The 15,106-nt window shown below is 34.6% G+C and overlaps 1 protein-coding gene across 1 annotated transcript in view; it reads left to right on the top strand.

Annotated features, from left to right (window-relative positions):
* Positions 1-14,461, top strand: part of Bank1 (B cell scaffold protein with ankyrin repeats 1) — a 231,081-nt gene extending 216,620 nt beyond the window's left edge. The window contains exons 12-14 of the mRNA XM_077803113.1: positions 10,848-11,026; positions 14,161-14,224; positions 14,451-14,461. Coding sequence (XP_077659239.1) covers positions 10,848-11,026; positions 14,161-14,224; positions 14,451-14,461 — 254 coding nt within the window. The remainder of the gene's footprint in view (positions 1-10,847; positions 11,027-14,160; positions 14,225-14,450) is intronic.
* The last annotated feature ends 645 nt before the right edge of the window (positions 14,462-15,106 follow it).

Consider the following 15,106-nt stretch of genomic DNA (forward strand, 5'->3'; position numbering starts at 1 on the left):
TAAGTATCAGTTCAATTCTATCTGAGGTGGGAAAATAAAAGGCAAATCAAAGAGTCATGCTTTTGAGGAAAAAAAAAATAAGGAGCTCATTTAAGGCTTATAAAATTTGCATAAAACATTTTTAGTAACCAGAAGACTCCTAGATGAACATGTTCAAGTCAAAGGATACTAGAGGAAGGTAGGGTTCCTTCTTCAAAGACATGAAAACATGTAGCTAATTTTCCCTGCCTCACAGTCTAAGGTTAAGACTGGTCTTTTCTATGCACATCAAGATCAACCCCATTTTAGTAACACAGTCTTACTGCAGATAGGACCCATGGCAACTGAGGAGGTTCAAGCCCTCATAACCAACTGCCTCCCTGTGAGGGTAGATCAAGTGCACATCTATCTTCTGACCTACAGCTGGATCATGAAGTTCATCAGATACATTGTTGCCATCACCTTCAAGGGAAAACCATTTCTTTGGGGGATGGGATTAGGCAGTTAGGAGAAGAAGGTCCACCCTAACCACTGTCAATGCCAGTCACCCCTAACTCTAGAGGAGTAATAAGAATTTCTTGCAGAGCTTCTGAACTTTGGTGGCCTGAGCCCTACCTTAGACACAGACTAAAAGTAGACAGATGAAAATACTTATCAGCAGTAATCTCAAAACCAATCTATAAAAAATCCCATCAAAAGAAACTGTGCTTCAGAAACCACATTATGATAAAATTTACCTCCATGTTAAAAATAACCCATACGATATAATTGAATTCTTTTGCTAGCATGTAAGACTATATCTTCTGTAAAATTTCAAATTTCCAACCAGGCTTTATTATGTAAATGTATCATTTGCCCCCAATGATTTTTTGCTGCTATCATTCTTTTTGTGTTGTTTTCTTATAATGAAAATTCATTTCTCTAAAGCTGTAATTCTATCTAATGTGGGAAAATAGAAGTCATATCAAGAGTCATGTTTTCAAGAAAAAAAATTAAGAGTACATTTGTTCATGATAATAAATACTATTCTAAGGGGTTAAAAAAATCAGCACTAAACTGTCTTTGTATGGTGAATTTTATCTTTTGCAGTCCCTGGTATGATCCCTGCCTACTAATTCTGTGGTGCAGACTACAAAGTCAGTATTGGTGGTCTTTTTGACGGACATGCAGGCCCATGGGAAAGATAGAGTCAGGGAACATATTTTTATGTGTTCTCTAAGTGCCCAGTGCTGTGGCAGTTTGAAAAATGTTAAATAATAAAATTGTCTATAAGAAGAAGACCTGGGGAAACGTGGAAGATATTACTCTTATGTAGGGAAGAAAGAATACTGATCTCTGAGGTATTTTCACAGGCTGTGTTTTTGCCAGTACTAGATATATTAAATAGAAAAGAAGGAAAATTGTCAAAATGTGGTCATTTGTACTCCATAAAAGAATAATGGCCTCAGCTCCCTTTTCCAGTATAACTTGCATTTCCATTTGTCATGCTGCTCACAAAAGTTTTCTTCCTTTTTTTGATTTTTTTAAAAAGCCATACCTGGAAAAATTTGTGTAATAGCTGAGTTCTTTCCTAAAATGGTGATGTATTAGCAATCCACCAAGTGGCCTCTTTCAAAAGTAAAGGCAAAGCATTAAAAGAAATAAGATAAAATTCTTAATAATTGTGAAAACAGAAACTGGAAAAGAGGCTTGCTAGAATCTGGGACTAACTCCAATTAATTCTAAATTTAAAAAATGGTGACTGACACAAAAAAGAAATCAGTAGTCTACCCCTGCTTTGAAAAAAAAAAAGCAGTCCTTTAGTCATAAAAGAAGATAGGAAGATATTCCATTCTTCCCTTCCCCACCAGCTTTTATAAGTGTTCTGGTCCTCAAGCTTGATCTTTCTAGGTAAGTGCAGAAAGTTGTCCTCCCTGTTGAAAGTGGAGTAGGGTAGAGGTCAGTGTTGTACTTGCTAGTCCTGACACCCTCAAGAACAGCTTGGTGATAGATGGATGGCATTGTGAAGAAGGAAGAAGGAACTTATATACATAGTGTATGGAAATCATGTCCCATCTCTGTGTGGCAAAGCATCATTAGATCAAAACCTTGGGATCTTGAGTTGTGAAATGATTTTTATCAAAATCCTAAGACTGAGAATAAAACCTAAAGGACAAATAAACATTAAATTTCTAGCTGAACAATGATCATGTAGATGTTTTTGCTTTTGAAAAGGATTGGAGAACAAAAACTATGATCACTCTGAAAACTACTCTGGGGTATAAAAAGAAAATTTCCTCCTGAAAACTCAAGATAGTTATACTTCTGTAAATGATTTTGTTTATTTAATAAAAAATCATTGACAGATATCTTCTTTCAAAGCACCAATGTGGGGATAATAGGAAACACACACACACACAAACACACACACACACAGAGGAAAAGAGTATTTCAACTAATGATTTGTAATTGTTTAAATCTGAAACTCTTGATAAGTATTTTAACTTTTAAGAAAATGTTTGAAGGCAACAGCAGGAGAACATCAGGGGTCAACATCAGGCACAAATGAAAATGAAACAGGTGAACAACATTTTAGCCTGTCGACAGGAAGAGATTAAACAGGTGTTACGGAAAAAAAAAAAGAAACTGAGCGACAAGAAGAGGTATAGTAGAAATAAGCTAGAAAGTTAACATTTCAATAGTACACTAAAATCCGCATTTGTTACAACCAAAAGACTGATGCCGGGTACAATCCATTTAGTAAATAGAGAACATATTGGGGAAGTGTTTGTTCACAGTACAAGGAAAGGCTAGACACAATAAGATGATAAAGAAAACAGAAATCCAACTCGTGTGTGATAAGTGTTTTTAAAATAGAATAAAAAATTCAGTCCATGACCTAGTTAAGCAAAACTTTACAAAGCAGGGGAATGGGAGAATGGAACACAGGTAGAATTAGTTCACTGTGCTCCAGGAAAGAGTAAGGAAATCACCTACACGATTTGAAAGCAGAACAGCAAATCTTATTAACTACAGGAATGAGGAATTAGTCCTAAAGTATTTAAGAAATATTTTGACTTTTATGTTATATACTAAAATGAATTAAAATCAGTTTTAAAACTCAGAAAATCTGGGTAGCCAAAATAGACTGTTGGGTTTATTTGGGAAAAGATTGAAACTTAAGTTTATATGAGGTATTTTGTTCATGTACAAAAAGTCAAATATAATCATTGCTTGATATTGAATAAGGTAACACTTCAATCTCCTCATGAAGGTGTTGCCCAAAATATTTTCTGAGTTAATGAGAGATTAAGCAAAATGAAAAGTTTGAATCAAAGTTATGATACTAAAATTTTTCAGCAAATAATAAAGCCATTTAAATAATTAAATTTAAGTAATCATTGAAAAATTATTTATAAAATGTGTAAAATACTAGCAATTAAGAAGAATATGTAATGTAATCAATGATAATTTTTTAGCAATCATCTAGATCAAGTGCCCAAATAGTATAAAATGTCTAGGGATCAGAATAAAATTAAAAATCCTTTTTTATTCATTTTATTAATCAAAAAAAGTTTTTAAAATCTCTAAAGTTTTAAAAAGTAGTCCTTTTTATAAAAAAAAACTATGCTTCCAAATCACTTAAATATGCATATAAAGAATAATAGTTATGTATTAAAAACATAGAATATATGTATAGTTTTTATATAACCAAAAGTAAAGTCAAAAAGAAAAAAAAAAGATTATACAAAATGAGATCTTGTATAAGAACCGCAGTTATGACAATAGATGTGGCCCCCATGAAAATGTCCTCACACAGCGCTAACATTTAATGAGAATAAATGGTACCATGTAAAATATTTACATAACCATAGTTCATTAAAACTCACAACTGTCTTACGAAGTAAGTATTCTTTTTCAAGATAGATTGGATGTCTGCAACCGAGGTTGCAGAGCTAACAATGGTAGAGGTGAAGTTTGAACCCAATCCAGTCTTACTCTGAGGCCAGTGTTTACAATCCTCTCCTCTACTGTCCTCCCAGATAATTGTAATTCCAACTGTCTTGGCAACTCCCTTACTTACAGCACAAGCCTGGAAAACCACAAAGCATGTCACACACGTGTACTCCTTTAATCCTGGAGATGACTCTTGAAGAAAATTATTATCTATCTTCATTTTAGAGGCAAAGACATTTACAAGAAAAAAAAATATATGATGATATTAGCTAATGAAAAAGACATTAATCCTTATTATTCAACTATTCATTTACTTTTTTAAAAATCTTACAAAACAAGATGTAGAATAATTTCTAGCAAGATTGTGAATAAAATATTAGTTTAAAAGTATGACTATTCCTGTTGAGGTCAGGAGCAGTATGAGGATGCTCATTAACAATATTTTTATTTCTAGGTTAGCAACTGATAACATATGCATCTGAAATAAAACATATTATCTATCGGGAAGAAGGAGATTCCTTATTTATCATTTTTAGATGATATATGTGCATGACAAGAAAGCCTGAAAAAAAATCAACTCAAAGACAAAAATTATTTTTAAAAATTGGATATTTTGGGCTGGGAATGTGGCTCAAGTGGTAGCGAGCTCGCCTAGCATGGGTGCGGCCTGGGTTCGATCCTCAGCACCACATACAAACAAATGTTGTGTCCGCCAAAAAACTAAAAAATAAATATTAAAATTCTAAAATACCCTGATTTCTTCCTAAAGGGATTTACAGATTTAAGCAAATCTCAATCATTTTGAAATGATTTTTTTCTCCCTTTAAGGAGAGAAACAACAGTTTGGAAGAACATTTAAATTTATAGAAAAGATGAACAGTTTAGAGCAAAAAGTCATTCATTTAGGAAAATCAGAGGACAGGCAGAACTACTTACCCTGTGTGATAGTAAAATCTGTACATATGCAATAATTGAAGCTATAGCACTTAGTGTTATATCGGCAAGAGAATCACTAGCAATGATAGCAAGTTTTCAATGATAAAATTATTAAAACCTTTATTTTTTTAAATTAAGCAATGAAAAATATTCTCAAAAGTGCCACACAGCAGGCACTTATCTTGCTGACTGTAGATCAGCACACTTCCATGAAGGGTGAGTGTCAGCAAGGATACAAAGCTTGAAAACTGTTCATCCTCAAAAACTACCTTTTTAGAGCTAGCACAACAAAATAAACAACAATGCAGGCTATGATGCCTGTGAAAGATTTTTAAGCTCATGTTAACTGTTCTGAAAGTAAACTAAAAATATATACAAAATTGGGGAGGAAGGAAAATCTTTTCCCCCCAACCCCCATCCTCCACGAAATAGTAATCTAAATGCAATATAGCAGTCTTAAAACCCTTACCAAAAATTGCAGGTTGCACATTTTCGTTTAACTAGTCTGTCCATAAAAGAAAAAGTGGTAAAATGGCTAAATTATTTTTCCTTGCAACTTGTCATGCCTAATAAGTAATTCATCAAGATAAAATGCTTTAATATTTCCAGTGTGAAAAAGTTATATATATATATATATATATATATATATATATAAAATCTATTTGTAAACAATTCATTTTGAGAACTTGATATCTGAGACTTCTGCTGCTCTAATTTTTTTTCTACTGTTCCCTCTGCACTGTCATAAAAGGTGAATACCTCACTCTCCCAAAAATGTTATTCACACTTGAATAGTGAGAATTTGAAATAAGAAGAGGTCATTGAAATGAGTATTCTTAAAAGGATTCCATAATTTTTTAATTCAGCTATAACTGTACATAAAGCGAAATTGAAATTGGTATGCTTTTCTGGGAAGACTTTGCTTGAAATAACTTGTGCAAAAGTAGAAAATTCTTGCATAGGTTACTTGAGATAAAAATGGCTTCATGCTTAAGCAGTGGATGATGGAAGTGAAGTGATAGTTAAATGGCATAGTTGTTAAATGACGATGCGAAACCTACACATTCTGGCAGTGATGGCACAGAGAATGCTACTGTAAACTTCATTTCACGAATTGCATGTGAGTGTAGAAGACTATAAAAAGCAAATGGTGTAAGAAAGCGGGATCTCAATTGTTATCTGTGCTTTTTGCCACTGAACCAGTTAGCCCTTTGGCCGACTTGTGCTTCTCCACTTCCCCTGAGATTTTCAGGCTCCCTCATCCCTGAAGGAAGATTTAGAGTATAGAATCTGTTGACATCTTGTTAGTTCTGGGGGAATAGACTTCTGAAGAGAAAAGACAAGTCAGGAAAGCTCCCATGGGATTCATAATGACTGGTCATAGAGCAGTTTTATATGCACGTAAATCTTTTAAAAAAAAAAATTGTCACCGTGACCCTGTTTCAAGAATTGTTGTTACCATCAAAACTGAGAGGGACATTAAAGGTCATTTCAGGAAACCCCTGATGCTCGAGTCCCCTACAAATGCTTAAAACATGCTGTCAAAGACTTGAAACATTTTCTTAAGGAAAAACCAATCCTAATTTTATTAACCAATCTGTATTTCTATAGAATTTGAATGTTCTACCTATCTCCCAACTCCATGTCAATATGGTCTAGATGCCCCACAGTTTATTTCTTTCTTGAAGAATTCCCCATAACAAGCATATTTCTCCAGGGACAGCTTCCTAGGCACATGGCAGGACTAGTTATTCTCTCCTTCTTGGCTTCATGAGCATATTTATATCTGACAGTATTAACACATGTGCTGCTGCTTCATTGCCCTGCCTCCTCTGTGATACCACAGCAAGCACGTTGGACTTCATGGATTTGTAAATGAAAAGGTACAAATTCAAGTGAGTTCTGCAGCTGGGCAGGTAGCACAGTGCGTTTTTCCAGTGACAATTGAGATAGCCCAGACAAAGAACACATAACATCCCCAAAAGCAACATAGACCGTCTTCTGTCTTTAAATACCACTGTGGACTGATGAAACAAATGCTGGACTTTGTCCACTGTCTGCCAATCTGTGACCCTGGAACCTCAGACCAGGCTCTTGGTGTTCCAGCCACACATGTGACACTGGGCCATCTAATATTCTTACCATACTGAGCAGGTAAAAGACAGAAGGCTCCAAAATGAGCTCTTTTGCAAAGGAAGGATTTCACTATAAAATGACCAATGATTTATTTAAAATCTTTCAGGAATAAAATTTCAGATGATCCTCAGTTTCTCATGACAGTTAGATTTTGGTTGAGGTTCCTTTTTCCAAAGTCAAAGATATTATTTATTCAGCAAATAGTATTAATGATATTAATATTTATTTAGCTTACTATGTGGCAGGCCTAGACTAAGTGTATGCACATAATTTCTTTTACTTTTCAATACGATTTTTTTACTAAACAAGTTTATGGGTTACAGGGTGACTTTCGATATTATATATAATATAATATATATATATATATATATATATATATATATATATATATATATAATGCACTAATAAAATCCAGATTATTATTAAAGTTTCCATCTCCTTATCACTGTTTTGTTTGGAACCTCCAGGCTCTTCTCATTTACTTGTTCATAAAATACATAATAGTTTCATTGTGGACTATAGGTCCTCCATGGTTCTATAGAACACTAGAGTATTTTTACTTCTGTCTGCGTTTTAGTATCCATTATCCAACCTCCCACCCTCCCACTTTCCACCACCCTTCTCAGCCTCTAATAATCCATATCATATATTCCAATTAACGTTTTTAAGCATTTCACATAAGAAAGAGAATATGTGGAAATTGACCTTCTGTGTCTGGCTTATTTCACTTAGCATAATAACCTCCAGTTCAAATCATTTTGCTGCAACTGATAGATTATTCATTTTCACTACCCAAATAATATTCCATACTCTGTATGTGAGGATGTGCATGTGCATGTGTGTGTTTGTGTGTGTGTGTGTGTGTGTGTATGAGAGGGAGAGTATACACAGCATTTCTTTTCCGTTAACCTATTAATGTGCATCAAGGTTAATTCTATATCTTAGCCATTGTGAAAAGTGCAGCCATAAACAGGCATACAGGTGTTTCTTTGGTGTGCTGATATAATTTCCTTTGAGTGTATGTATACTCAGAAGTGGGATAGCTATATGATATGGTAGTTCTATTTTAATTATTTAAGAAACCACCATAATGGATGTGATCATTGACATTCACACCAACAGTGTATATGAGTTCCCTCTGCTTCACATCCTTGCCAGCATTTTTATTTTTAACTTTTATACAATAGTCTAACTGGGATGAACTGTTATCTCATTGTGGTTTTGACTTGCTATTTCCCTGAAAGCTAATGAAGTTGGGCATTTTTCATGCATTTGTTTGCCATTGTGTTTCCTCTTTTGAGAAAGTGCCCATTCATATTGTGTGGCCATTTTAATTGGATTATTTGGTTTTTGTTATTGGGTTTTTTAAATTATTTATATATTCTGCATATTAGTTCTTTGATGAATGCTTTGCAAAGAATTTTTCCCAACTGTAGATTGTTTCTTCGTTCTGTTGATGTACAGAAATTTCTTAGTTTGATATAATACCACTTGTTAGTTTTTCTTTTGTTATTTTATCCAAAAACCTTGCTACCTATACCCATATCTTAAAGCATTTCCTCTGTGTTTTCTTCTGCTAATTTCATAGTCTCATGTCTTTCATTCGGGTATTCAATCCATTTTGAGTTTCTTTTTTATAGGATGAGAGGGAGCAAGTCTCAGTCTTCTACATGTGAATATCCAGTTTTCCCAGAATCATTCATTGTAGAGGCCATCCTTCTCTTGTGTGCACTTTTAGCACCTTTGTGAAGAATCAGTTGACTTTAAATATATAAGGTTACTTCTGACTCTACTCTGTTACACTGGTCTTTGTGTGTTTTGATTTGTATAACTTTCAGTATACATCGAAGTCAGCTAATGTGGAACTGACCAACTTAGTTCTTTTTGGTCAAGATGGCCTTGGTTCTTTGATATCCTTTGTGCTTCATATGAACGTTAGTACTGTGTTTTCTAGTCTTATGAAGAATCCCTTTGATATTCTAATGGGGATTGCATTGAATCTGTGGATTGTTCTAGGTAGTCTGAACATTTTTACAATATTCATTCTCTGATCCAGTAGCATGGGAAGTCTTTCCCTTTCTTGTGTGTCCTCTTTAAATTTTTTATTAGAATTTGGTAATTTACATTGTAGAGGTATTTAACTTCCCTGGTTAAATTGATTTCTAGATATTCTACCTTTTATAACTATTATGATTTTGCTTTCATGTTTTCTTTCTTAGTAATCTCATTATTTGTGTATGAAAAAGCTACTAATTTTTGTATGCTGATTAGTATCATATGGTTTTGCTGAATTTATCAGTTCCAATAGTCTTTCAGTGTAGTTGTTAGGTTTTTCAATACATAGAATCATCTCATCTGAAAATGAGGATAATTTGACTTCCTTCGCTCCTTCTTTCCTATCTGTATACCTTTTATTTGTTTTTCTTGCCTACTTTCTCTGTCAAAGACTTCTGGTACAATGTTGAGTAAGAGCAGTGGCCTTGAACATTCCTGTCTTATTTCAGATATTGGAGGAAATGCATTCAGCTTTTCCCTGTTCAGTATGATGTTGGTTATAGGTTGATTGTATGCAGTATTTATTATGTTTAGGTACAATCCTTCAATGCCTAAACTATTCAGTTTTTATCATAAAAGGGTGTTGAATTTTTCCAGATGCTCTTTTTATATCTATTTAAATTATATGATTTTGTCCTGCATTTTGTTGATGGCATATTTATCCCTGGGATAAATCCCATTTGATTATGCTGAATGATCCTTTTGATATACTGTTGGGGTTTTAGTCATATTTTTTGCTATTATGACTAAAAGACCCAATAAGAACAATTTTAAAGGAACAAAAGTTTATTTGAGGGCTCATAGTTTCAGAGATGGATCATAGATAGCTGGTTCCATTCCTTGGGGTGTGAGGTGAGGCAGAACATCATGGTGGAAGAGTGTAGGAGAGGAAACAGGTAGGGACATGGCAGTAGGAGCAGAGAGAGAAAGTATTCTTGCTGGTGACAGAATGTAAATCCCAAAGGCATGCCTCTAATGACCCACCTTTTCCAGCCACACCTTACCTGCCTATAGTTAATCTCTATCAGTGGATTAATGCACTCATGAGGTTAAGGTATCATAACCCCATCATTTCACTTCTAAAGTTTCTTGCATTGTTTCACACACAAGCTTTTTTGGGGGGCGGGGCACATAATATTAAAACCGTAAGAATCAGGTCTGAAATGCTAGCATTTTGTTAAGAATTTTTATATCTATGTTGATCAGGGATATTGGTATATAGGTTTGTTGTTGTTGTTGTGTCCTTGTTGGTTTCAGAATAAGGATAATGATGGCCTTGTGGAATGAGTTTGGAAAAATTCATTATTTTTCAAAAATTTTTGGAATGATTTAAGAAGAATTGATATTAATTTTTCCTTAAAAGTTTGGTAGACTTCAGCAGGGAGCCAGTCTAATTCAGAACTTTGATTTGTTGGGAGAATTTTTATTATTGTTTCAACATTATTGCTCATTTTTATATCTGTTTAGGTTTTCTGGGTCTTCATGGTTCAATTTGGGTAGGACAAGAAAATGACATGTCCTACAAATAACACAGTTAGAACTTTTGTTTCAGCTTTTTTCTCTCTCCTGTGCCTTTATATTTTTCAGTGCTGAAATACATTCTTGTAACACTAGATGCCAAACAAGCCCCACCATCCTTAGGAAAAAATGCACTGGTTTGTACTGGTTTATTTGGTAACTACTTGTACACAGTTAAGAATGAGAAACACCAGTGGCTTATTTTAAGAGTGTCCTTTAAAAGTGTATTTTGTCCCAATTTTCCATATGTTGACTGCCCTTTAAAACACCCTTCCCTCATTTTGTAGACAAAGCTCGGACGGAGAGTCCAGCCTTTTCTACTGCGAGTGGCTATCTGGCCTCTGGGCAGGAAGAGCTCATTCTCCTGCAGGAGAAAGTCAAGAAAGGGAAAATATCTGTGGATGAAGCTCTGGAGAAATTTAAGCACTGGCAAATGGAAAAGAGTGGCTTGGAAATAATTCAGCAGGTAATACTGACCCCAATCTTTTCTGTAATATCCTCTCACTTATGGAGCTCCTAAACTCTTTGTAAATGTTTAGTCTTCACAAGAAATACAGGTAACTCTTCTTTTGTTTTTAACTAGTCATTGAATTATGCTTCAAACAACCAATTAAAAAGTTGAAAATAATATCCAAATTTCATATTTACTAGTTCATTTATTCAAACTCAGTCCTGTAACCCAGTGTATCAAACTGAATGGCAAATGAGCTTATAATACCCATCTGTACTACAGAGAATGTTTTTTGAAATCTAATTGTTGAAATTAAGGTGAAGCCTCTTTACACGAACATGCTCTTCATTCCAAAGAGTGTAATATAAACCAGGCTTAACAGAGCAAGAGAATGACAGAAATCACATCAAGGAATTGCCCTAAATGTAATATGTTTTATTTCCTTTCTCCGTAGTCTTTGCAAAGAGTGGGTAAAAACATGTATATATCAGGCAGGATTTATAGAAAACTTCCAAAAATATTAAGCTGAAATAACCATGTCTTCTGCAAATATAATTTATATACTAAGAGAGGATTGGAGGAGGAGTCACTGAGATAAGAATGAAAACCAAATATATCATTATAACTCAGTGAAGGGTGTCAGGACCACATTCTATCTCTCACACAGTCCTTGCCACTCCCAAAATATTATCATATTTTTTCTTCTCATCACAGGAAAACTTATTGCCTCAGAAGCCACTTCTAAGGTAGCTATTTGATTAAACATGCTTAATAAGCGAATTTAGGCCAAAATACAAATAATAATAGTTTCATATGCTACATTCACCAGGAAATGATTTTTATTTTAAAGGTAATGCTTAGGAGAACACTTTTTAAACAATAAAAAAAAATGAGTCACAATGATGAAATTTCAAACAATGTGGCAATAGAGGCAAGAGACATTGTAGACAAAGGGACTTTCCAAATATATCTGAAATGGCACCTTGTCAGAAACCACCTATCTCTAAGGGCGGTTCTGGTGGTGGAATGATTGCTGGACCTTGTCCAGATTTTGCAGTGCTAAGTAAAGAGAGTTATTTTGCCAAGCAAATGCTAAACAACACCCATCGCAACGTTCTGAAACTGTTTTTGCTCATGATCAGAGTTACAACATTGCTTCTCCACCCTTTCCAATATCATCATCATCATATCCCCTTATCCTGAAATAAGGCAAAATCTGCATAAATACAAACCTACTAAACATTTTCCTAGCAGTGCTACATTTTACAGGTTTTGCTGAAGTAAGTCAAGCATATTTATCTTCCTCAACACTTTAATAAAGATTTAAGTTGAGAGTAATCTCATTTCTTGGAAATTATTTCACTAGTTGTTTTATTAAACTCCTGGTTGTTTGTATTTTGTCTGAATGTTTATATCCAGTCTTATTTTTGAAAAAATTTAAGGTAAACCATATGCTCTACATGGAAACAGATCTGACTAATTTGACATAGAAGGATAATGGGAGAATAAACAAGCATCTATGAAAAAAATGTGGGGTTTTTTGTTTAACCTATAAATGTAGGCCACCAGACACTAAGACTACTTTTTATAAGAGGCCAACACTTAGTGACTCTGTTTGAATACTATTAGAGAAATTAGTACTCAACAGAGGGGCCTCAACAAAAGTCTAAACAGAAAAAAAAAATTAAAAAGAATATTCTCCCTGGTCCCCAACACACACTCTCACACACACAAATTCATTTCCACATAGTTTTAAATATTCTCTTACAGTAAGTTGCAAAAGAAGTCATTTTTTCCTGGGGATGAGTTAATCAGTGGTAACTGTGAAATTATATTTTTTATTGAAAATGACACAAATGGAATTAATGGTAGAAGAGTTTTCAGAATAATGAAGACCCATGTAAGATCCCCGGCAATGGAGAGGAGATAGTGGAGAAAGTAAATGCTTTTTGCTCTTCTCACTCCTCATCACATCAGGGCCTAAAAAGTGTGGTTCCACTCAGAGGCGAAGATTTGTAAAGCAACGGAAATAGTTTCTAAAACTCTAGGGAAACACATGAGGAAAATGCTCTATCTCAGGTTGTCTTCTAAAAAGAGATTTATTGAATGCTAGTTTTTTTTCTTTCCTGTGAAAAAATAGATGTTCCATATAGAATATCAATAAAACAAAAAAGGATCACAAATGTGCTAAGAAGGAGAATCTCGGTAGACATCATTTTCTCCTGAGTACCTAATTCCAAGAACTAAAACACAAGGAAATAATAATATCCTACAGAGACAAGATGGGCTCAGGCAATTGTAAACCATCACTGTGTAGCTCTTCTGCTTTGGGACACTGTGTTGGTCAGCTTCACATGCTACAACCAAAATATCTGACAAGTACAAGTTAGAGGAGGAAAGTTGATTTGGAGCTCATAGTTTCAGAGATCTAGTCCATAGATGGCTGACTCCATTGCTCTGGGCTCAAGATGAGGCAGCACATGGTGGAAGGGTCTGGTGGAGAAACTCTGCTCCCCTTATGGCAGCCAGGAAGCAGAGAGAAAGAATAGGCCACATGAAATGCAGCATTCCAGACCATGCCACCAGTGAATCACCTCCTCCAGAAATGTTCCACTTGCCTACAGGCACCTAGAGTCCATCCATTTAAATTTGGATGGACTAAGTTACAATTCTCACACTCCCATCATTTCACCTCTGAAAATCCCTGTATTAACATAGGACCTTAAGGGTAATACCTCATATCCAAACCATAAATGGACACCAAACAGCAAATGTGGTAGACCCCACACGTGTTAAGGTGGGAAAACAAATCCCGAAGGCATTAGGATATGGTTACAATCCTGACTCTACCACTTATTACTGTCTGATTTGGGACAGTTACTTAACATCTCTGTACCTTAGTCTTTATGTCTGTGAAATGGAATGAGGATATTTTACATCCAATCCATAAAGGGCTGAGAATTAAGTAAGAAAATACATGAAAAGTACCAAGGATGGTGATTGGGACATCCCAAGTAGCACATTAATACCAATGAGTTGTGATGGTGTTGATAATGGTAGCCAGTGTTACATCTTGATCCATGAAAAAAATTTTAACCCTTGACTTCTGTGTCCTGGTTCTATACTCTATGTCCTGTGTTCTCATTCAGGAAAAACTACGTCAACTCCGAGATAGCATTATTGGAAAAAGGCCAGAAGAAGAACATTTCTATGGTAAGTGAAATTTGACTCAAAAATACAAATAGAATAGAAAACACAGGGACTGTGTAGTCAAATAGACCTAAGTTCATAACTATACCTCATCACTTTCCACCTGCCTGACCCTGAAAGAGTTTTAAACTCTGGTTCTCAGGTTCCTTGTCTGGAAAACAACAGTGATTTTTTTATATATATCTGGAAATGCTTGTGTGAGTTAACATTTCTATTCTGTATCCCACAGTGGACCTTTGATCAATGCCATTTCTTACTTTTGATAGTTACAAATAAGATAATTCTGCTCCAGTTATTTTATTTGCCATTACCCAGGGACTCAAATAATTAAGGAGTCACGTGTTTAATAAGGTAGAATATTCTCAACGTAGTTTATTCTCACAATTATCCACATGTGAATAATTCAAATTATAAATCTCAGATTGACTTTTCCTAGCACTCATAAATTTCTTGGCAATGCATGTTCCCCACACTAATAATTAACAGTTGTTCTGGTGGGGGGAAGTACTCAATGTTAATACAAACCAAACATTATTAAGATGGTAAATCTTCTCCAAAGATGAACAACACACTCTAAAATTGCTAATAAATTATGTTGTCACTATCTGACCATTCTTTCCCCAAATCTCTCCTCTTGCACAGATAATTAAAAACTAACAACCACTAAAAAGGCTTGAAAGCTTCTATCTCTTCCATTTTCAATAATATTGTGTAGCTTTTAGCTAGTGCTTCATGTTGAAATTCACCAGGTGGAAATTCATTTCTCTTTTCATATTATTGAGCACTCTATGTTCCCCTAGATAATTCTTTAAGCTCTTTCAGAAATGCTTTCTAAAACAGAGATATATTTTCTAAACTAATTAAGGTCATAAACATGGGTCAGAT

Source organism: Urocitellus parryii, chromosome 10 (genome assembly GCF_045843805.1).
Source record: "Urocitellus parryii isolate mUroPar1 chromosome 10, mUroPar1.hap1, whole genome shotgun sequence".
Lineage (NCBI taxonomy): Eukaryota > Metazoa > Chordata > Mammalia > Rodentia > Sciuridae > Urocitellus > Urocitellus parryii.